Raw genomic sequence first — 23,125 nt, 5'->3', positions numbered from 1 at the left:
GAAATCGATTTGAAATAATTTCAAATCGATTTTAATTTTAGTTTTTATGTTGTCATACTGATGACAGAACGTGACTATTTACAATTTACTGTGTCATTATCTGTGCAACTTTTCATTCGTCGTCGCTGACGGTCGAATATTTGTTGTTATTTTTATTTTCTACTTTTTTTCTGTGTAGAATTTATTTAAAAATATCTGTGAAATAGTGAAACCACTATGTCTGAAGATAATTTAACTGTGAGTGATAACTCAGACATCGAGGAAGGCGGGAATGCAGAGCTTCGTGGATATCTGAGTAAATGGACAAACTATATTCACGGTTGGCAGGACAGGTTTATTGTTTTGAAGGATTCAACTTTATCCTATTACAAAAGCGAATTAGAGAGCAATTTTGGATGTCGCGGTGCCTTATGTCTGAAAAAAGCCAAAGTTAAGGTAAATATGTTTAATTACTCGTCCGTATCCGCGCCGCACAAAAAATGTATTTGCCCTTGCAATGACTAGTTTCCTTCCTACTCATTTCGATACCATTTAGTAGATAAACAAGTTAGTTTTAAGATATTTCGTTCGGTACGGCCTTGTGATTGCTTATTATTACCTCCTATAAACTTAGATGAATTCACATTTTATTGCAGCCCCACGAGTTTGACGACTGTCGTTTTGATGTGTCCGTCAGTGATTGCGTGTGGTACTTGCGAGCCTCGAATCCCGAGGAGAAACAGCAGTGGATTGATGTTTTGGAGTCATTTAAAGTAAGTACTGAATCTGTAAATTGTTGAAGGTATTCATATGTTTTAGAAGCTATTATTAACACGAGTGTATTTGATGGTTTGCCGTGGCTCAAACCAACAAATTAAAACTCTTCAACTATGATCGCCCCTGCTATCTGCTATTATTACAACCATAATTGAGCGATCAATAGCCATGGCCTAAAGGGTAAAGAATCCTAAATAATAGCTAACTTAAAATGCAAGTGCAATTTAAGTGTCTATATACATAATTAGCAACAGGCCATGACTAGGTAATTGCTTGTGATTGTTTTATCACAAGCCACTTTGAGTTGATTGGTCATCAGGACTAAAGATCACTATGTAATGTAAATAAGATGCAGATTGGTCTGACAAACAAAACAAGTACTGGCCTTCTTTATCATTTGTGGGCTTCTCATTTTTACATTTATGAATATATTATAATGTCTATAGAAGTCAGCAGTGGCATTAAAAAAGACGGGCAAGCTCCGGCATCTGGACGTAATTTGGATTCCCTTTTGTTCATAATCAGTGGGCTAAGTGCTCAATTGTCTGATAATTAGGCAAGCCTGTTGGTATTGCGTTCTGTTGAGGCTCCGCTACTGATATAAGTCTAGTTTACATTATATTATTACACAAATGCATGTGAGAAACAACACATTTAATTTTTAATAATCAATACCTACCTATTAGAAAATTAAAGAATACTACCTACTAAATACACTTCTGACAAATCATCCTAAGATAATATAAGATAAGATATAAGTATTATGGTAATCATCTACTAGCTTTAATTGTCACCTATGTAGGCAACAAATCATTATTGTCAGGTGATTATGACTAGCATACAAGGTGCATAAAAATTGGGACATCTTGAATTTTGTACCTCATTATCATAAGAAAGTTGGTGAAATCTGATTAATTAGGCAAGATTTATTAAAGTAGATAATTAGAGCTCTAGAATGAATCCCTGAGCAGGCTATCATTTACTGTTATAGTTCGTTTTTTTTAGCATTAGAAATAAGGTAAACAACCTTGATGTGTCTTTTAATTGAAAAACACATTTTAAAAATAAGTTACGGTAAATATGTAACAATTATGAATCTAATACGATCTTTTATAGTCTTCTGCTTTCATAAGTAATAGTTATTGATTTTTAAAAAGTGTTTTTCAATTAAAAGACATGTAAAAATCGCTTATTCGCTTTCAAGTTCTTTCTAATGCTAAAAAAAACGAACTATAGCATGGGAAGCCTATTCTATTTTCTTTACCTTATGCAGCAAGTTATTGGTGTATAAACTACTTTTATGGGCCGCTACAATTACAAATTTACTGTATGGACGTTTGGGCTTACATACAGCTTTATAATGTCCTCTCGTATAATGCTGCAATCCAATGCGACATTATGCGTCAATCGCAAATGGGATCATTCCTTTCTTTATGGAAAGCCAGAAATAAGTTAGAATAATATTTAATTTCATGAAACAAAATACCATCGTAGCTGTGTGATACCAAGTCGATAGGTGATAGGTACCTAGTACCTACATTTTCAATTGAAATTATATTTATAAATATAAACGTCGAACAATCATGTGATTTGCATATAATATGAAACCGCCACTTTTCTGTCAAGGTTATTTCATAATACGATAATTATATTTTCCTTTATTGAATTTAAGCTGGGTCTCCACTCGAGCGATTTAATCGATTGTCTCTATAATCTTTGTATTAATTTGCTTTGATTCGGTCATGCATAACATCTGTATAACTGTCTGTATAGCATTCCCGCCGAGGTACTAATGTAACACGTATAATCGTAATCAGTCGTAATTGAATTACGATTTTGGTCGTGTGACTCACGGACTAAACATTTCCACCCGCTTTATCACTTTATCAATCGTATCGACGAGGATTTCAATATTGATGACTAGAAAGATAACAAGCCGGACAGGTACTTGAAAACGTGACGTTTATTATAGGTACCTATTGTATAGTACCTATGTATAAGAGGAAAGGTAATAAAAATAAACGATAACGCATTTTAAAGTTATAGGGAAACGGAAAATGTGATTCATCCTTATATCGCAAATACAAAAGTTATAATATATTGTATTGTATCAAGGTTTATGTTTTTCGGGTGTATGTTGTATTTGTATGTGAGTATCTTTGGAACCGGAGTTTCGTAACCTAGCTAAAAAAAAATCTCAAAAAAAACTGATGGCTTCGATCAAGCATTTTCTTTTACTCGTACGTACGGACTAATTTTTTTTAGCGAACTTAAAAAAAAACTAATCTAGTGAGGCTTTGCGCGAACCACTGACAATCCAACCTCTAGACTGAGCTTAGGCCAATTCATTCATGAAACCGATGCTGCCAAAAATACGGGGGTGCGGGAGGACGAGGTGAGCGAATCCCGTGCCGTGATTGGTCCGTTCAAAGACACGGACCAATCACGGCACGGGATTGACTCGAAGATGGAGTAACGCTACCGTATGTGTGGCAGAGGGGGTAGCGCGACTATGCTATGTCTAGAGGTTGGATTGTCTGTGGCGAGCACCAAAACTGTCTTTCAAAAGACTATCATGATTTATGGACTGTCAAACAACTAACAAATTAAATGTGCCACAGACGATGCAACGGTCGAGTAGAGTCGCCGAGAAAGCATTATTTTGAATATGAATGTGTTAATTTTATGATGTATTTCAGTTGCGACTAAAATAAATATTTTCTCTCTTCAGGTGGAGTCTGGATATGGCACAAGCTCAGACAGCAGTTCCAACGGCGGCGGTTTACGTCGTCACGGATCCGTCACGTCTTTACAGTCGACGGGTTCCCATGGTAAGGTTCTTTGTATGTTACCCGAATACTACAATCGATTGGAACGGTTATGATTTGAGGATCTACCACAGCCAATGCGCTGCCCTAAAGACGTTAACCCGTTTACGCAGCAAAATGTACCTAAGACAAAAACGCAACGCATAAGACACGTCAGAGGTGTCAAGTTCCGGTGTGGCCGGTCTTTCGGTACACGTCATTATGCGTATCTAACCCTAATTTCATGATAAGATAATGCGTTTATGAAAACTTGTGTACATCATTTCTACATATAGTCTTTACAAAAGACTGGTCTCGAAAAGAACTGAAGTTTCGACTAAATAACTAGAATCTGGAAAACTTAGTCGAGTCTTAAAGCAGAGGACTCCAAGGACTTGAGTCTTAACCAACACTAACCCTCGTTCACCCGAAGAACTCAAGTTTCGTAGATATCTTGAATTCTAGTGCAGGTAGTACACGTGGACGCAACTGAAGTCATACTAAATTTGTATATACACTACCGTTCGCGTGACTTCAAGTTGTATTCAATTCTCCATCTTATAGTTGAGATGTGATGTTATATTATTTGCTATGATTGCTGCTCGCCAGTCACAATGAACCGGCAATTAAATCCGTTCGCTACTACGTTGGCGTCTGTTATATCAACTTCATTAATATGACTTTGAGATAACACAGGAATTTGTCCTGTGGCCTGCGAATAATCATCAATAATTTAGGTATTTTTAGATTTGCAATCATGCTTTTGTAAACCGTAAACGTATACAGGATATGAGTTGGACTGTACATGTTATAAACTTTAGTACAATATACTAATTTAATTATACACTCAACAAAGTCTATAGGGAAATTAAAGATAACATTAACGTCATGATGCTAATATATAGTTATTTATTAGGTTTTCTCTTACTTAAGTATCAAGTCTGTAGGGCTCGTATATTTTTTTCCATATTTTAGTTTTATGCAGACGCGCGTATGCATTTCAGAACATATACTATGATAACGCTTGTGGACTAGCGGGATGTACATATTACCGCTAATTGACTCGAAAAATGAATTTATCACCTTTAAGTTTGTGGTTGTGACAAAATGCCGGTCCCTCTAATGCACAATGGAGCGTCCATGAAGTATAGGGAGTCGTATTTGATTATTGGCGTGAAATCTTATTGTTAAGTTCGTTTTCAATTTAGGCTACAATATAGTAGACCCTCTGACGCTCGCGATCTCTATCAGAAGAACACACGATGATAGGCATTACTTACCATTAAGCTTACAACGTGAGAGGATTGAATATCTAAGGAATAGTGACTACACCAAGCTACCTAATCTTAAATTTTATTCCATACTTCGTTGACAAATTTTAAATAAGCAATTTCTTCAAACAAAAATAATCCATTAGAAATTCGAAAGTATAATAATGCATATTTCTTAACACATTGCTTTTACTTCGCAGGACGCACATCGCGCCGGCTGGCCGAAAAGATAGCCGAACTGGACACATACGGCGAACTACTTTCAAAACAGTCGACACAACTACAACAGTACTTTGACATGTGCGTGGCCAAGCTACCGGAGATCGGAGACGACATCACCGAGGCTATCGACGCCGTTGAGTTGGCTGATGGTAAGCATTGTCATAGACTTTATTAGTCTACTACTTTCGGAACTGTCGACACAACTACAGAACTTTGACATGTGCGTGGCCAAGCTACCGGAGACTGGAGACGACATCACCGAGGCTATCGACGCCGTTGAGTTGGCTGATGGTAAGTATTGTCATAGACTTTATTAGTCTACTACTTTCGGAACTGTCGACACAACTACAGAACTTTGACATGTGCGTGGCCAAGCTACCGGAGATCGGAGACGACATCACCGAGGCTATCGACGCCGTTGAGTTGGCTGATGGTAAGTATTGTCATAGACTTTATTAGTCTACTACTTTCGGAACTGTCGACACAACTACAGAACTTTGACATGTGCGTGGCCAAGCTACCGGAGATCGGAGACGACATCACCGAGGCTATCGACGCCGTTGAGTTGGCTGATGGCAATTATTGTCATAGACTTTATTAGTCTACTACTTTCGGAACTGTCGACACAACTACAGAACTTTGACATGTGCGTGGCCAAGCTACCGGAGATCGGAGACGACATCACCGAGGCTATCGACGCCGTTGAGTTGGCTGATGGTAAGTTTTGTCATAGACTTTATTAGTCTACTACTTTCGGAACTGTCGACACAACTACAGAACTTTGACATGTGCGTGGCCAAGCTACCGGAGACTGGAGACGACATCACCGAGGCTATCGACACCGTTGAGTTGGCTGATTGTAAGTATTGTCATAGACTTTATTAGTCTACTACTTTCGGAACTGTCGACACAACTACAGAACTTAGACATGTGCGTGGCCAAACTACCGTTGATCGGAGACGACATCACCGAGGCTATCGACGCCGTTGAGTTGGCTGATGGTAAGTATTGTCATAGACTTTATTAGTCTACTACTTTCGGAACTGTCGACACAACTACAGAACTTTGACATGTGCGTGGCCAAGCTACCGGAGATCGGAGACGACATCACCGAGGCTATCGACGCCGTTGAGTTGGCTGATGGTAAGTTTTGTCATAGACTTTATTAGTCGACTACTTTCGGAACAGTCGACACAACTACAGAACTTTGACATGTGCGTGGCGAAGCTACCACCGGTATGGTAAAAATTGTCATAGACTAGGGTCTACTGTGTCACAGTCAACGCAACTACAGTTGAGTTTGGTGACTGTAAAGATTTTTTGTTAGGTCGGTCGGCTGCTTGAAAAATATAACCGTAATAAAAACACATTTTACACAAGCCTAACAATGGAATCTAATGTCTTGCCTCACTTTTTTAATTTTTACGTTAAATTGCTTTCGAAACAACTGTAGTGCTCACTTCATAATAATTTCAAGCCAGATTATTGGCATTTATTTTGCTGGGACATCAGTTCGCCGCGACCACGACCAGTGAAACCTGTGTCGAAACGTCGGTAAATAAAGGTAATAAAATAAATTTAGCGATAGACCCGTCTATAAATGTGAGTTAATACAGATTATTGGCGTTTAGAAGTTAGAATATTGATGCTATTGAGGCTGATTGAGGTAGGTACTAAAAGCGTTAAATGATATTGCAGTGTCCTCGTGTCCTCGTTTGACACATAGGTGTTAATGGATCGTAAATTTACGGCGATTAAGGAATATAAATATGTATTTTTGATTTCTGAGTTCATTTGTACAATTTTGTACTCAAGGGAGTTATTTATTGTGTGTTGTAAATAGTATAGGTATGTTCTCGAATAATATAAGCCTTAGAAGTTTCACTAAAATTCTTTCCATATTTCCTTTTTACTGTCATATACTTCTTGGGAAAGTTAGTGAACGGCTCGATGTCTGAAACACTTTGAGAACTCGTTATTCTCGCTAATAGCAATGCGCTACCCAATACTAAATGTATTGTGTACTATTAGCAGAACCTCCTAAGCAGAATCATCTGCTTACTTGTTAGATTGAAAGTAATTTAAAGATTATACTTTAGGGTTTTCCCACACCATTTTACCACTAACCTTAACATATTCAGTGCCGATAACCCGACTATCGGGTATTTTATGAGTTCGTACCCAGGCCGGACAACCCGATAGTCGGGATCTATTATACTTACTTTACTCTTTGGTCGGGATCGTGGTACTACAGCTTTAGGTATATATGACGAATTTTTTGTGGCGTGGCGCGGATGTCTTGTTTGGCTGGGTGTTTTAAGTTACGCGTATTACAAAATGAGCGCTTACCTAGCTATAGCCTGCCATCTAAATTCAATCTCAATATTGCTAACTTATATTATGATTCTCCGCCTAAATTTTGTAAATGTAACTCGTTTCCCTTTTATCTATGCAGGTAACCCGCTAAGCCTGCACGCAGGCGAGGTGCGCGCGACGAGCACGTCGTTTAAGGCGACGGTGTCGGCGACGCTGAGCACGCTGCAGCACTGCGCCTCGCTCATGCGCCGCCGCGAGCGCCAGGCGCGGCAGGCCGAGGAGCTGTACATGTGAGTGTAGCACACACACACACACACACACACACACACACACACACACACACACACACACACACACACACACAAACACACAAGGCGACGGTGTCCGCGACGCTGAGCACGCTGCAGCACTGCGCCTCGCTCATGCGCCGCCGCGAGCGCCAGGCGCGGCAGGCCGAGGAGCTGTACATGTGAGTGTAGCACACACACACACACACACACACACACACAAACACACAAGGCGACGGTGTCCGCGACGCTGAGCACGCTGCAGCACTGCGCCTCGCTCATGCGCCGCCGCGAGCGCCAGGCGCGGCAGGCCGAGGAGCTGTACATGTGAGTGTAACACACACACACACACATAGCGACGGTGTCCGCGACGCTGAGCACGCTGCAGCACTGCGCCTCGCTCATGCGCCGCCGCGAGCGCCAGGCGCGGCAGGCCGAGGAGCTGTACATTTGAGTGTAGCACACACACACACACACACACACACACACACACACACACACACACACACACACCACACACAAAGCGACGGCTGCCCCCCCTCCCCCTGCCTGTACCTGCCTACGCCCGTACGCCCATGGCGCCTGAAAGTCGCCCCACTGATGCAGGTCACAGGGTGGCAGACTCTTTTCTTCTTCCTCGCGTTATCCCGGCATTTTGCCACGGCTCTGCCTGCCGCATTTTGCCACGGGAGTCTTGGGTCCGCTTGACAACTAATCCCATGATTTATCGTAGGCACTAGTATTTACGAAAGCGACTGCCATCTGACCTTATTGGGATTAGTCAGGGTGGCAGACTCTACAGCTGCAAAAATTATAACCAAAATATTCAGCTCGCTGGAATGGAACAACGTTATTTATTTATGTCTAGAGTTCCGTACTTTCAGATATTTGTTTAAGTTTGATATTTTTTATCATTTGTAATTATATTGCAATGTTAAAAACATACTCTAGTTATATGTAACAAATCCGCAATGCAGGCTTCATACGGTGGCTACAAATGCAAATCAGCAACATGCTTCGTCCCAAACATACCAGGGATGATATCCGCAACAGGCTTTGTCATTATAAAATCTAAGTTAAACAATGTAACCGTCACGAATCGTACCTGGCTCAAATGTCCCCATTACGCGCTGAATGGCCAATGAGATCTGTTGAATCAGGTACGATCCGGACCTAGGGTCGGACCCAGTTTGATAATAATGTTGTTGGATTGTCATCTAAAACATTTATGTTGTTGCAGGGCTTTGAAGAACCAGCTAACAGAAGCGAGGCTGGCGTCAAAGCCAGGGCCTGATCACGAGGTATGTCTTAAGTATAAATCTTTACTATATGGGGGCCAAAATCATCTGTCCTAAGTAGGACTTAGATTTATCGATTTTTTTACTGTACTCGAACGTCCCCCTGTCGCACCTCATGCTTTCTTAGATGTTTTATTTAAACATAGCTAGCTTATACATTTTATATAACTCAGCTAGCTAGATAATTTTGGCTCCCGTGTATCGGTATCACGTAGTACGTATATTATTCATGTTGTCATGCTGTTGCAATGGCGTATTATCAGTTACCTGCGAGTTATTAATTGTAGAAAATGTGTAATTTAAGAAAAAAATCAAGGACAGTTTGATAGATAGAGCTAAAGAATAAAATGTCAAATTCGTAGCACGAGTTGGTCTTAGATTTTACACATCTTATACAGTCAAGAATCTGTACTCCTAACCGACCAATTGGTCATCGGTTTATCTTACGTTTTTGCAATAAGAATTACGAATTGTCAGTTAACCGATGCGGCGCGTTGAGGGAACATATTCGTATCTTGATCTTTTGAGACTAATTTGTAAACTCTATGGAGGCTCTTAACCTTTTAACCGCCTGATCGAGGGTGCTCGTGTCGCCACCGACAGTAATTGTACCACGCAGAGTAAGGTTGGCATAGTTACGGGAGTTATAAATGTGCTGTAAAAACCAAATCAGATCTATGTCTTATTTATCAGACTGTGGCGAAATGAGCTGGATATGTAATGTCTTATATATCAGACTCTGTCGGTTAAAGGGTTAATTATTCAAATTAAATTTGAATGATTTGGCTGAATTGTGGCTACAGGTAAAACCTAGTAAACGGAACCAGGTATAAGGAAATGTGCACTGTTGACTGCGGTTAGCCTCACTATAATACCACAAGGTTTATGAACGTTCCTAAGTGTAAATTGTGTATTACAGTTAAGTACCCGTGACACCCATATTTTAATATTACAGTCATAAGCATGGGCACATCGGACTTGTAATTTTGTAGATGCAATAAAACCATGGGCGAATACCAATTTTCATGATTTAGTCGTGTTATTGCAAGGTTAAGATAGGTCTGTATAATAATTTAATACTTGTGTTATTGTTTAGTTATATCGTTTTATTGTCTTCCTTCAGCAGTTCTCAAACTTTTATGACGAGACCAAAGAAAAACATTGGAACAACAAATTAAGCCTCCTGATTCTGAACCATGTAAGAAGATTTTATTCTTTTTTTATGTTGAATGTCCAGCGGTAAATGTAAAGTAAATGTTTTGTCCTCGTAGATTGTTCAAAAGAAAAATATAAATACAACTACGTACGTTGTAGAAAATAGTTGTTTTTAACTGCCCGGTTCAATATTAAACACAATTTCTTTGTATTTGAATACGGTAACAATACTATTATAGTTCATTATTATGTAGCCAAATGTGAAAATTTCATGTAACTATAATTAAGCAGTATTCACAATCATCACTAAATGGTATAAAACAAAGTCGCTTCCCGCTGTCTGTCCCTATGTATGCTTAGATCTTTAAAACTACGCAACGGATTTTGATGCGGTTTTTAATACCTAGATAGAGTGATTCAAGAGGAAGGTGTATAATTTTTTAACCCGTGCGAAGCCGGGGCGGGTCGCTAGTAATTATTATAATATAGCCATGCACGATTAGCTTGCTTGGGTATTTGACTACTAGTCTTTTGAGAATAATAAATATCTTTAACCCGAAATCAGTTTCTTTTTTCGAACTGTCAAAACGATTTTGCTACTATGGGATTTATATGAAACACTAGCATATGACGTCACAATCAAAATACCTACTCTTTATGGTTTTATACGCGTTGTAAAATAGAAATCCAGTCTAAAAATAACTGCTGTCTATATTTCTCTATTAATCTTCTGGTGCTTTATTTCATGCATGGTGTAAAATAATTTATTTTAAATACAGTAAAATACCCTACTGGTATATATTTTTTTTAGGTTAAGTCAAAATATATATTTTATAACTAGCTTTAGTCCCAAAACTCAGCTACCTTCTACTAGAACTGCGCATTCGCAACTTCTTTACCAACCGCCTGAGATAAGTGGTTGACCTGTACCAACTTTAGAGTCCTTAGTGTAAGACCTGAGTGGACGCTCGAAGCGGAGCGTTCGGCGGGGCGTGTAGCGTGGCGTCGGGCTCACAAGTGATTTGAGCAGCGCGCACTAAGGCCGCTCCTATACGTTTGCATTTGTTTAACATGCACGCCGCACGCCCCGCCCCGCTGCACGCCCAACTCGAGCGTCCACTCAGGCCTTACACTTAGACAATACACTTCAAATAGGTCAGCGGTATCGAAGTGTTGCTTATTGCTGCTCTATATTTGTCTTATTATGCATATTTAATGCACTGCTGATAAATAGTGACAGGGAGCAATGACCTCTTATTGTGTGCAATTAAATTGATTATGGACTAATGTATATGTTTACTGCGACTTTATTATTTGGTCGGTATTTAATTGCTTACCATATAAAATAAAAAGTAGCATACTGATTTTAGTGAGAATTATAATTCTTCTTCTTTATTTCTTTCTGAGATACTTCAATATGTAACGTAATTTGTTTATTATTTAGAAATATTTGTATAACAATTCCAATTAGTCCGAAATGAATAATAGTAAATATTGATTGTTGATTGCGTCATAGCCACCCTGTGCTATAATCTTTTAAAATAAAAAGTTAAGGAAGGTCTCCTAAGACCATTTTGGCGTAGAACAGAATCTGATAGTTGCTCTCAATGCCCCATTTAATAAATCCACCCTGTGGATTCGTAAAGTTCTAACGAATAACGATACCTCTACACGCTAAATTAAATACCTTTTGCCAATTTGACATGTCATGTGAAAGCATTCCGCACATACATGTGTATTGTGTATGGTATTAATAATGTATTCGCATTGTGACAGTCATCAATGGTTCTCTATTCACTGTATGTTCTATGTAGTAAACTTTTTTTACCATAGGTTTTTTCTTATTTAGGTATTGTGAGCGTTTGATAATAGAAGTACCCAGCGTATAAAAAGTAGGAGTATGCTATAGCAATAGCAGCATTAGCATCAAAACAATCGTAACTTTCTCATTTTGACGACTGGTTTGGCCTAGTAGGTAGTCACTCTGCCTGTGAAGCCGCGGTCCTGGGTTCGAATCCTGGTAAGGGTATTTATTTGTATAATGAGCACAGATATTTGTTCCTGAGTCTTGGGTGTTTTCTATGTATTTATGTATTTGTTTATTATACAAGGTGTCCCAAGAAGTAGTGATATACGGAAGCTGGGAGGTAGAGGACCTAGAGGGCTATCTGAATCACCCCCATGTATGTTCCGCGATTTTTCGTATTTTCGGAGTTATGATTTTTTTTAATTTTTCACCTATCGCCGAGTACGATGAGATTTTTATTTATGGTGACGTGAATTATTGCGGTAGATGCTTGATTTTTTTTTGTGTGCTAAGCTGATAGACAGGCCAATTTAGTATGGTAATATTTACTATCGTTAGATCTTTGAATGGAATAAAAAAATGCCAAGAAAGATAAAATTACCCAGTATGTTCACAACTTCAAGGGCGCTTAAAAAAATAAAACATTTTACATAATTCCTCGAATTTTATAACAAACTATAGATAGAGTTTATTATCCGCAAGTATCTCAGAACAAACTTCACAACTATTACTAACTCGCGCTTACGTAAAACTGAAACAATAAACTAAACCCTATAGATAAACTTTCTTGAAACATATGTAAAAGGCGCATCACGTTAGTTTGTATTGTACCCCTCACTGGCTCACTCGGCGCGGACCGGTCGACGCGGCCAGACGTAGACGTACCGCGTACCTAGTTACCTACAGAAATAGCGTATCGTAAACATCGTATCGTAAACGAAATCGGTTAGCATACGGTCAAGTGCGTGAAATCAATCGGTTCACATGTGTTTTGTGATGATAAATTGCTACTGATTTTTTTTGTTGGATCAAAATGAAGTTCAAACTTTTCAAGAAGAGCATTCGTCAGGTGAGGATTGTTGAAACAGATGCGTTTCAGTGTTTACGTCATTTTAATTAAAGTACCTAAACTTCCTAATTAGGGAAAGAAATATAAAATTTAAAGTTAACCACGTTATTTAATTACATATCTAAGTTTAGCTCGTTAAGTTAAGAGATATAAATCCGCACCGCATTCATATTTAACTAAGTTTAAACAAACATCTAAAACACTGTTATAATTATAACTTATGTATGTGTAACTATGAGTCCTGTATTCTTATCAGTCAACCATAATTTGTGCATATTTTATGCTTTGTATTGTTCACTATTCAACCTATATTCAAAAGTATTTAAATGTGTTCAATGTGTTATTTTAATACTTTATTTTGTTTAGGTCTCAGAAACTTTAACTTAAATAGTAGTTATTAAACAATCGTCTTAACTATAGCTTTCAATATGTAAAAAAAATTTCATACCTACTTGCAGAGTTTTTAGGCTGCTTTTTTGTGCAACGACAACCAAATTGCTTACGTGATTTACAACCGAATTCCATTAGGGTTAGTCACAAATAGTTAGTAGGTAATTGAATACGGACTAATTTTAAAGATAACATTTTTAATACGTTTCGTGTTGTTGTCAGTTGTTTTTCGTCCATCGTTCACGAGAATTAAATGGGTAGAGTTACTGCTATAGTTATTGGCCACTACATAATTAGTAACTGGCCACTTTTGACAATAAGGCTTCAGAGGCCTTATTCCTTAGAGCGTTCACCGATTTCACGAAATAACACTCGATAGATGGCGTTGGCGCTCGGTACGCGAGCGCCGGCAAAGTTAAGCGCGTTTCAACGCAGGCGAGAATAATATTGATACTTTTCAATTTAATTGCAAAGTAACATTATTTTTAGCGTTATATTGGCACTCTTTATTTTATTTTATAAGCATGGTAGTAGTCAATAGAGTGTATGTGTTGGGATAATATATAACCAGAGGCGAGTAAATAATAACAATATTTACCTCTGGCATGGAATTATTGTGACAATCACTCTTCTTATGAATAAGGTGTATTCGGGTATTTCCGAATGAACGAATAGTGGCGGATAATTCCGAAAGCTGACTCTTACTACAACGGAATATGAGTGATTTTACAATGATTTTCGGAATTGCCCGAATAAACCTTACTACTAATATTCGTCATTGTAGTAGTGTTGTATTTTCAAACTTCTTTAGCGGCGCTGTGCACTTTTTGAGGTGGGGAAAAAATGTTAAACTCGCGACAGATCACGTGACCGTAAGACGGACACGTGACCTGATCAAAAAACTGTTACAATGTTATTGAGTTTTTCTTTATTGATTTAAATGCCATCTAGTGAGTTTCCCTCTAACCGGTATTAATATAACTCGAGTACCAACAGTGATGTGCTTAGGGGTTTCAAGTAATGCGACGAAATAACGCTAGATGGCATTAACATCAATTATACATAGTGCTGCAGACATTTTGCACTAGTCATTGAGTTTTCACTTCTGCCGGCACTCCCGGAGTGCAACCCGTTGTTTTTTTTTTACAAACCATGACAAACCATGAGTTTTGTTTACATTTTTGCTGCCCACAAATTGTCGTCTTTTTGTACTATTTCTGTTTTTAGGGGAAAGTCGGGGCCCGTCCATACTGCAAATAAACATGTTTCTTTATTTGTGATATGCAACTGGCCCTATCTGTTAAAACCAGTCATTGTTTTTATTTAAAACCATGATACCGTTGACTACATTCCACTTTTTTTTTTGTTTGATGGCCTCGTCGGGGTCAATACCGAAATCCGATTATTTATATTATGCCATCTTCGCTCCACTCCATTAAGATACCCTGGACAGAGGGCCTACCGCGAACCACGTTCGACGTGTTACCTCCCTGTCACACTTACGTACGAATTTACAAGTGCGACAGAGAGGCAACACGTCGAACGTGGTTCGCGGTAGGCGCTCAGGCCTATGGAACTCTCCGCGCGAGCACGGATTTATACCTACGAATCTCTTCCCGTTCACGGTAGAAAATCAAGCTAGTTGGTCGCCGGCGCTCGAATATGCCAAAATGTATGCGAAATAAATGTCTTCTTCACGAACAAATAACACATGTTGTAGTGTGGAATTGTGGATGGATGCAGAAACAAAAAAAAAACTAATAAAAAAATCCGTGTTTGCTCTACCGATTGATAGGAAAAGTAACTATTAGACGTTCTCAATATAAGTACTTATACCAATTTTTTTTACGACAGTCGCAAGCTACGTAGTACGCCGTTTTATAAACCGCGTAGTGTTTACGCGGTTTATAAAACGGCGTAAACACTACGGTTACTGTAGGGAGATATGACCTTTTAAAATATTTCGCTGTCACTCATCATAATAAATAATAAAATAAGGAAAAACCCTAACTTAAGACAAAAGATAAATAAAGAGAATAATAAAATAAATTTATAAGTAATTAATAATGATAAAAGGAATATTATAATTATTAATTACTTATTGCAACTTATCTTGCTCATAGTTATTTTACAATTAATAAAACTTATATTTGTACCTTAGGTAAGTAGGTAGGTATCTTTCATACAATCTATAGTTTAGGTAAGTAGGTAGGTACTTATTTGTAAAATAATTTCTAAGCGTCGGCAACCCTAGCTTTGTGCCGGTGCGCGCGGTGCGGGGAGCGGTGCGTTGAAGGTCATTCCATTGTATTTTTGTGTAGGTATTAAAACGGTAGGCATTTGAGTTTTCTTTGAGAGATAAGTATCTGTTCGTAAGAACTATAATATAGCCCTGTGCCCTAGACCTCATCTAGATCGATGGTACTCGTCAGGGCAAAGCTATTGAGCCCAAACACGATATAGTTATGATGAGTAGATAAGGAGTTCTGGTGACCAACTCCTGACTCCATTATGAGAACCTGGACCTCATCTAGATAGATGGTGCTCGTCAAGGCAAATCGAATGCGCCCAAACACGATGGAGTTATGATAAGTAGATTAGGAGTTCTGGTGACCAACTCCTGACTCCATCATGAGACCCTGGACCTCATCTAGATAGATGGTGCTCGTCAGGACAAATCTAATAATCCTAAATACGATGGAGTTATGATGAGTAGATTAGGAGTTCTGGTGACCGACTCCTGACTCCATCATGAGACCCTGGACCTCCTCAAGATATATAGTGCTCGTCAGGGCAAATCTAATGAGCCCAAACACGATGGAGTGATAATATGTAGATTAGGAGTTCTGGTGACCAACTCCTGACTCCATCATGAGAACCTGGACCTCATCTAGAACGAAGGTGCTCGTCGAGGCAAATCTATTGAGCCCAAACACGATGGAGTTATGATGAGTAGATTAGGAGTTCGGTGACCAACTCCTGACTCCATCATGAGAACCTGGACATTATCCAGGTCGTCCGGGTATAATAATAATGCAAAACCTAACCAGTATTCAAGTAACACTGAAAACCTATCACCTAGCGAGAGTCTGTTGTTGAAATTAAATATGGTGTAAAAAATGTACTTATTTGTATCAAGATTTTCTAGTCGCTGTATACAGCACTTCTCGGAACTCTCTGGCTGTTTACGAACGCACCATAGTCACCGAACGCCTGACGATCGAGCACAGGTCCGTCCCCTAAGCCGCCTCGGCGGAGAATGAGCGCGCGGCGTCGGTGCAGCGTGATTTATACGTGTTTTAAAATAATATAAATTTACGGCAAGGTAGGTCCTATAGTTATGATTATTTTTTTATGGGTTAACGTATAGTTATAGTTTGCTATAATATTATTTTTAGGGCAAAATAATAGTACAATTTGCGATAAAAAAATATAATGTAACCCTGTTTTCACCCAAAAAATGAAGAAAGTTCGGAAGGTTAAATATCCATTTTTTTTAATGAATCTTTGATTTTCAATAGTCTTAGCCGCTCGTAAAAGATATGGTGAATTGAATTGTAATCATTTCTGTATCAAATGATTCTTGTTTACTGCAAAATTGAGAACCGAAACGACAGTTCTCACTGCAAATTTTGAAAAAGCCTCCCAAGAAAACTCATTTATTTTAGGTTTAAAAAGAGAAAATGTCAACTTGAACGGTCTTACTTGCTAGTTTAAGAAATGATTATTTAAGTACGTTATCAGTTTTTGAATGAATACTAATAGTTAGTCGTAATCTTGAATGAAAAAGGTAACAGATTGCAAAAAACGCTCGCTTGTAGGACTAAGGACTCTTCAATTGGCTTGTTTATTTCTGATTTGTTGATACCATTTGAATTTCTGTACAAATATGTTGTACATAATTGCTTTTGTGTTTGACCAGAGCTAACTAACGAGCCTTATTCCAGAGAGCAACTTAATCCTGGTTATTTTCCATGGCAGACAAGTTACTTAACTGAATGCCCTTCTAATGACATGTCACGGGATAGGAAAGTTTGCACAAGAAATTGAGAAAATTCTTTGTCACTGCAAAAACTTCACATGTGCATCGCAATCCCAATGCCGGTTTGCTCTGACCCACATTGACGCTAGGGCTACCATAACAACTTTATGTACGGGACATTCATATTACGAGATTTTCACTTGTTTGTTTGTATTATGGTGAATACTTATAAAAGAAAACGGGATATAATAGAATGTCGGTACATCAAACTTAATGTATAAGAATTCAAATAAGAATTGGTGATATAATCATAAAATGTGAAGAAACCGCATGATCTATAAGGTTTCTGCCAAAAAGTTCCAAAATATTTTTGTTATATTTTAATTTATAATCCAGGAAGAATCCTATATAGGTAAAATACTGGCAAAGGTGTAGAATGATGGTTTTATTCTGATTATTTAACACCGGGTCAAATGCATCAGACCATACGCAAAAAGGTTTGCTAGCGAAAAATGCAATCATTATGTAAGAAATTACCTCAACGATTACAAACTTTGTTTTTGTATGATTTTATGTTAAATTTGTTCCAATTACAAAGGAAAAATTCTTAAGAAATTCCTAAAAACCAGTTCCTTACTTAATGTACCCAAAGATGAAGAAAGGGTTGACAAGACATGCAAAATTGTAGTTTTATTAAGATAGTTGTATCACGTGAATATTATAATTAGTTTTGTGGCCCCGATCGTAAACTTCTGCGTTTACACCCCTATCTCAAATAGTTAATGAGTGTGGCGCGTATGAGAAAACTATGATTAAACTACATAGGTATATGTAAACTTTACTTTCATGTCACCTTGGTTATCACAAATTGTGATTCACAATCACATGAAACGTTACGCTATATTCATTTTAATGGGCACTCTTACACATCATATACATTAACGTCCTCGAACTTCCTGTACGGTCATTCTCTATCATTTAATACTGACGTAACTATTGCAATGTCGTTAATACGGTAACGAGTGTGCCAAAATCGTGGCCAGCGAAGTGGGGTAAATACTGCCCGTACGATTATTGCCTTCTTGGTAGAGGAACGTCATATGTGTTAAAAGATTTAATATTTACACATTTTTATTCTACTGGGATGTTGCGATCGTATGTTAATTTCACGCTCGCGAAAGTCGGCGTCTCTGTATTAAAATAACAAGCCAAATGCATCTACTCGTATACCTTTACGTTTCTGATTGGTAAGGTTAACATTTTCATGATTTTTGTGAACTAAGAAGTATGTATCTGCCGTTTAGCGTTTTTAAGAGTTCAGTGTAAACTTAATTATCGAGCATCAAAACATTCCTCACACTGAAGCGAATCGAAACACTTCTATTCGGTAGCGTAATAAAGAGGCACGTTTCAAGAATCCGCTTTGAATTTAGTAGATTCGTTTTTTTTTTGTAAAGGGACAAAAGCACAAAGAATGTGGGCTAGGGTATCAGTTTTTGTGCCCCTAGTAGGTAGAATAGTATAAAAAGAACATTTAACAATGATTCGGTTTATTAGAAAACGTCGGACGAACCATGGGCTTTGAACTTGAACTATTATCATGCCGCGATCAGAAAGGGATTAGAAATAACAGATTTCCATACACTTACGTCAAAATCAATATGGATTGACAGCTATCTCAATCCCTTTCTAATCGCGATTCAGTAATACTATATTCTTTATACTTTACTTCCCATTGGTTCATACAAAATAAATGAATATACTCAAAGCGCAACCGCCGACTCATTGCCCAGTGTTTCCGCGAGGCTTCTACAAGTGTTTATCCAGTTTTATAAAACTTAAACCAGATACATATTAAAAAAATCCCAAAATTGAACAATCTAACTAATCCGTATTCATGATTCAGTTAGTAGATAGAATATCATTGAATGCGTCAAAAAAAAATCTGTTTACCTTTTTTTCATTTCGCAACAATGACAATGACAACTAATGATTTTGAGCACGAAATTCTTCGTTTTAACCACGTCGCCCTCAATACGGGCTTTAAAATCTTTAAATTGCGCTTGCGAAAACAGCAGTGCATTGCGAAATCATATTAGGGTCACATTTGTTACGTAGCAGGGCTGCGGTTACCGTAACTCGATATGCTATCACAGCATAATGGAGTCCATCTGGCACCGGGCCTAGGTCGCCCGGTGCGCTTGGTTCTAGATGGGTGTCGAATTTAGTTTGAGTTGTCTTGTAGCTTGTGCAGGATTATATATCGAACTAGGCGGCAAGGAGAAATGATAGAATGTCAAGTAATGTGTATACTGTATAGATAATATAGATATCTATGCCGTAAATGTTGGCTATGAAATTTGGGCTTACGAAAGTTATTTTTTGTCAGAACATGCATTTTAGTCGCTTTTAATTCTTCCACCGATACTCAAATCAAAGTATCTAAGCTTGAACAGATTGATGCCACATATTTGTTAGCTTACGCTCGTTGCTTAATAGTTACTGTAACTATTGATTATAGTATCCTTTATTCATATTGTGTGCCAACAGTCCCTTGGGGTATATCTATACGATTGTGTACGTGTACCTTTTAGTGGTTGGCAGCAAACAATTGCGCCTTTTCTCGTGCATTCGAAATACAATTTTGTAGTGCTAACCGTAAAGTTTATTTTTGAATGATTTTATTGATTTCTAGGAAGGGTTTGGATTGGGTAACGCCGATACTATGGCCAAAGTTGTTAGAAATGCCTCTAGTAATGAAATTTCTTAATGTCCTAGTTTTTATTATTCTTGTCACGTTTCACACGAGAAGCAGCTACAGCTAAAGTGTATATGTTTGTAAAGTATTTAACGTTGTTTTCAAATTAGCACAATTACAATTGGTTTTGAAGGGAATAAAGAGAGCGAAAGTTTGTATAGGGACGGTACACTATTTGAAGTGAGAATTGGAAATTCAGTGTATTGAGAAATACTCGTACATCCCCACTCCCCATTGGTATTTAATTTAATGTGATTGAACTGATATTGGATTTCCATTGATACGTTTAAATGCTTCCTGATTTGATTCATATCGTTGACCTCGTGGCATTTGCTGTGGTTATAACGCCGCTGAAATTGTTATGTAATTCTATGTGTACTGGCTACTGGCTGTGTATTAGGGAGTGCTCCCGGTACTGGTTTTCTATACAAATACAAATTCAGTAGGTACCGGGAGCATTCCCTACTGTGTATTACTATTTTTTCAGACGACTACAAAGCCAAAACGAAGGGTTTTGGGTAGGTGTATAGTACGTATTTTATGTGTGTTCCACTATAGTTTCAAAACCACTGCGCCGGTTTTGATGAATGAGGTGCCGATCGATTCGTTTTTGTGGCTTTAGTGACAAAAACCTAAGTCGGGTTAAAGTTCTTTGACTTTTTTTACTAAACTTGTTTATCGAAATCAAATAAGGAGAGCGCTACGAAATGTATAACTTTATGTTCGTAATAGTAGGAAGGGTTAACTATACTATTAATTGTGGGTCCCCCGTCGAATCATTGGTCCCTTCAACTCTATTTAAAGGCAGCCATGGTGACTCCTACAATAATAAATAAATAATGCAGCCCTGACCACCGGCAGCTTGGGCCTTGCCCCGCTGCTGGCGGCACCCTATATAGGTTAGGTTTTCTAATAATGTGTTTATATATTTTTTATATTGTTTTGTAAGTGTTTTTATATTTTAATTTTATATCCATATAACACTATATCCATATATCCATATAACACATATAGTATCCATATGATGCTATAAATAGATTTTAAAATATCAAATTTATTACTTGAACACAATCACTAACTCGGTTTACTAACTGTTTTGTGATGATCTTAAACTTGAGTAAGACTAACATACCACATCGTCCACATCACTTATTACCTATGTAGTAGCTCTCGTTCTCAGACCAAAAAATACCCTGTAAATACGTGTTACATAAAACTTTTGACTTTGTGTATTGATATGCATCGAAATTGTACTTTTCGCAGCTAATAATTAGTATCGTTCGTGTGCCATACGCCGCGGCGGCACTCGGCGTCCCATATCTTATTGAAAATGTGTTCACAATTTTTTAGATATTATACAATCATAAACATAGTTGTGTGTATATAGTTATTTAACGCGGGAATATTTGTGTTAGTTAAGGTAATATTAACGTCGCTCTAGGTCGGGACGACAAATCTGTATATTTTGTCATTGCGCTAGTACAGTTCGCGAGAAAATATGTGACGATTTCAGACAAAAAACAACATCTTTCAGTTGTCAATAAACGTTATATCAATCATGTAATTGTAAAAAACTCTAACCTAAGAAGAGAAATAAATAAAGAACAATAAATAAAAAAATAAAATAATAAGGACCTTTAAAGGGCCAATCATTGGGTAGTTTACCATATGAATCATAAGATTATTGAAAAGTGTGTTCGCCTGAATTCATTTGCACTCAGCGATGTTATTTCAATAACACCACAGGTCATGTACAAAATGATCTATTTAGTCAGAATGGTCAGAATCCATGACTCATGACTGTGAGTGGGTTATAGTTTCCTATTCATTGTTTTTATTGATAACTATGTTTTTATAGTCCAGAACGCTGTAGTATGTCATTGGTGACTAATTTTAGACGATGACGTGTAGGTCACAATATTCTAATCTATTTCACGAGTTAAGTTAGAAGAGAACAGGTAGTATGTGAGTTGGCACACAATTGATAGGTGCTAAATTAATCTGTCAATATTTTCTTCATTACTTTGATTTGGCGTGACTTTAGCGAAATTGATAAGCGTCGGCAGTGTCGGCATATTAAAGATGATAGCTGATCATGTGTGTTGTCCTGTAATTAATGAAATAATTTTAAATGTCAAATCTAATTTAGTTTTTAAGTACTAACATTATTTTTAAGAATGTACTAACAAATATAAGATCGTGTTATCTTTACTGAATAAATAAAATTGAAATTGAAATATTGGTTATACACACATTTCGACCAAGTGTATAGTCGTAATCGATAAGAAGAAAGAGTGTACATACTTACAACGCAACCTTACTCCTTGTTTTTACTCCAAGACAATTCACAGGATTGTATGACGTCACACCTTTAATATGCTAATTCCCACACGAGTCCCAGAACAAAGACGTTATTGTGGCGGGCCTGGCTTTTTACCGGCGCGGCGGCACTGATGTAATAGGTATAAATCTCTGACCTTGTCTTGCTGATAGATAGGCTCTGGTATAGTTAGAGAGGCGTATATGCTTTCGAGTGAAGATTGTATATGCTGTTTTGGAACTGCAATATGAAATTATGTTCAGCAAATGTGCTCCGATTTCGGGCGATTATGTTTTTTTTTTGCTAGTAGTATTATCATATAGTAAAACGTAACTTATATTTCTCTTTATTACCTCTTCAGTTTAGTCTTATTTTTTGACTAGTATTTAAAACAGGGTAATTGTCTTGAATTCAATTAAAAAAGGACTGTTTTCTAATGCTAGAATTAATTATCTCATTGTGAATTGCCCGATATGAGCTTTTACAATGATGACGTCCGTGATACTGAAAAGTGCGATGAACGTATAAGAGCGTCCGTCCATGATATTTATATTACGTGCTTCACACCCAAATGCCCAAATGAGACATGGGAATGGCTATTATGTCAGTCATGGGTAGTGAAACTGTCTGTCCAAGAATAGACGTTGTCAGGTCATGATGGTGGATGGTATAGTTGTGTACAGTGGG

At 37.8% G+C, this 23,125-nt stretch overlaps 1 protein-coding gene across 1 annotated transcript in view; it reads left to right on the top strand.

The window, feature by feature from the left end:
• Positions 1-77: 77 nt before the first annotated feature.
• LOC134654992 (ceramide transfer protein) overlaps positions 78-23,125 on the top strand; it is a 38,177-nt gene continuing 15,129 nt past the window's right edge. Inside the window, exons 1-6 of the mRNA XM_063510448.1 lie at positions 78-435; positions 636-752; positions 3,488-3,587; positions 5,035-5,205; positions 7,512-7,662; positions 8,900-8,960. Of these exons, the coding sequence (XP_063366518.1) occupies positions 217-435; positions 636-752; positions 3,488-3,587; positions 5,035-5,205; positions 7,512-7,662; positions 8,900-8,960 (819 nt within the window). The 5' untranslated portion in view covers positions 78-216. The remainder of the gene's footprint in view (positions 436-635; positions 753-3,487; positions 3,588-5,034; positions 5,206-7,511; positions 7,663-8,899; positions 8,961-23,125) is intronic.

This window comes from Cydia amplana, chromosome 16, assembly GCF_948474715.1.
Source record: "Cydia amplana chromosome 16, ilCydAmpl1.1, whole genome shotgun sequence".
Lineage (NCBI taxonomy): Eukaryota > Metazoa > Arthropoda > Insecta > Lepidoptera > Tortricidae > Cydia > Cydia amplana.
The sequence above is the reverse complement of the archived record's forward strand: the minus strand, read 5'-3'. Positions and strand labels throughout refer to the sequence as shown.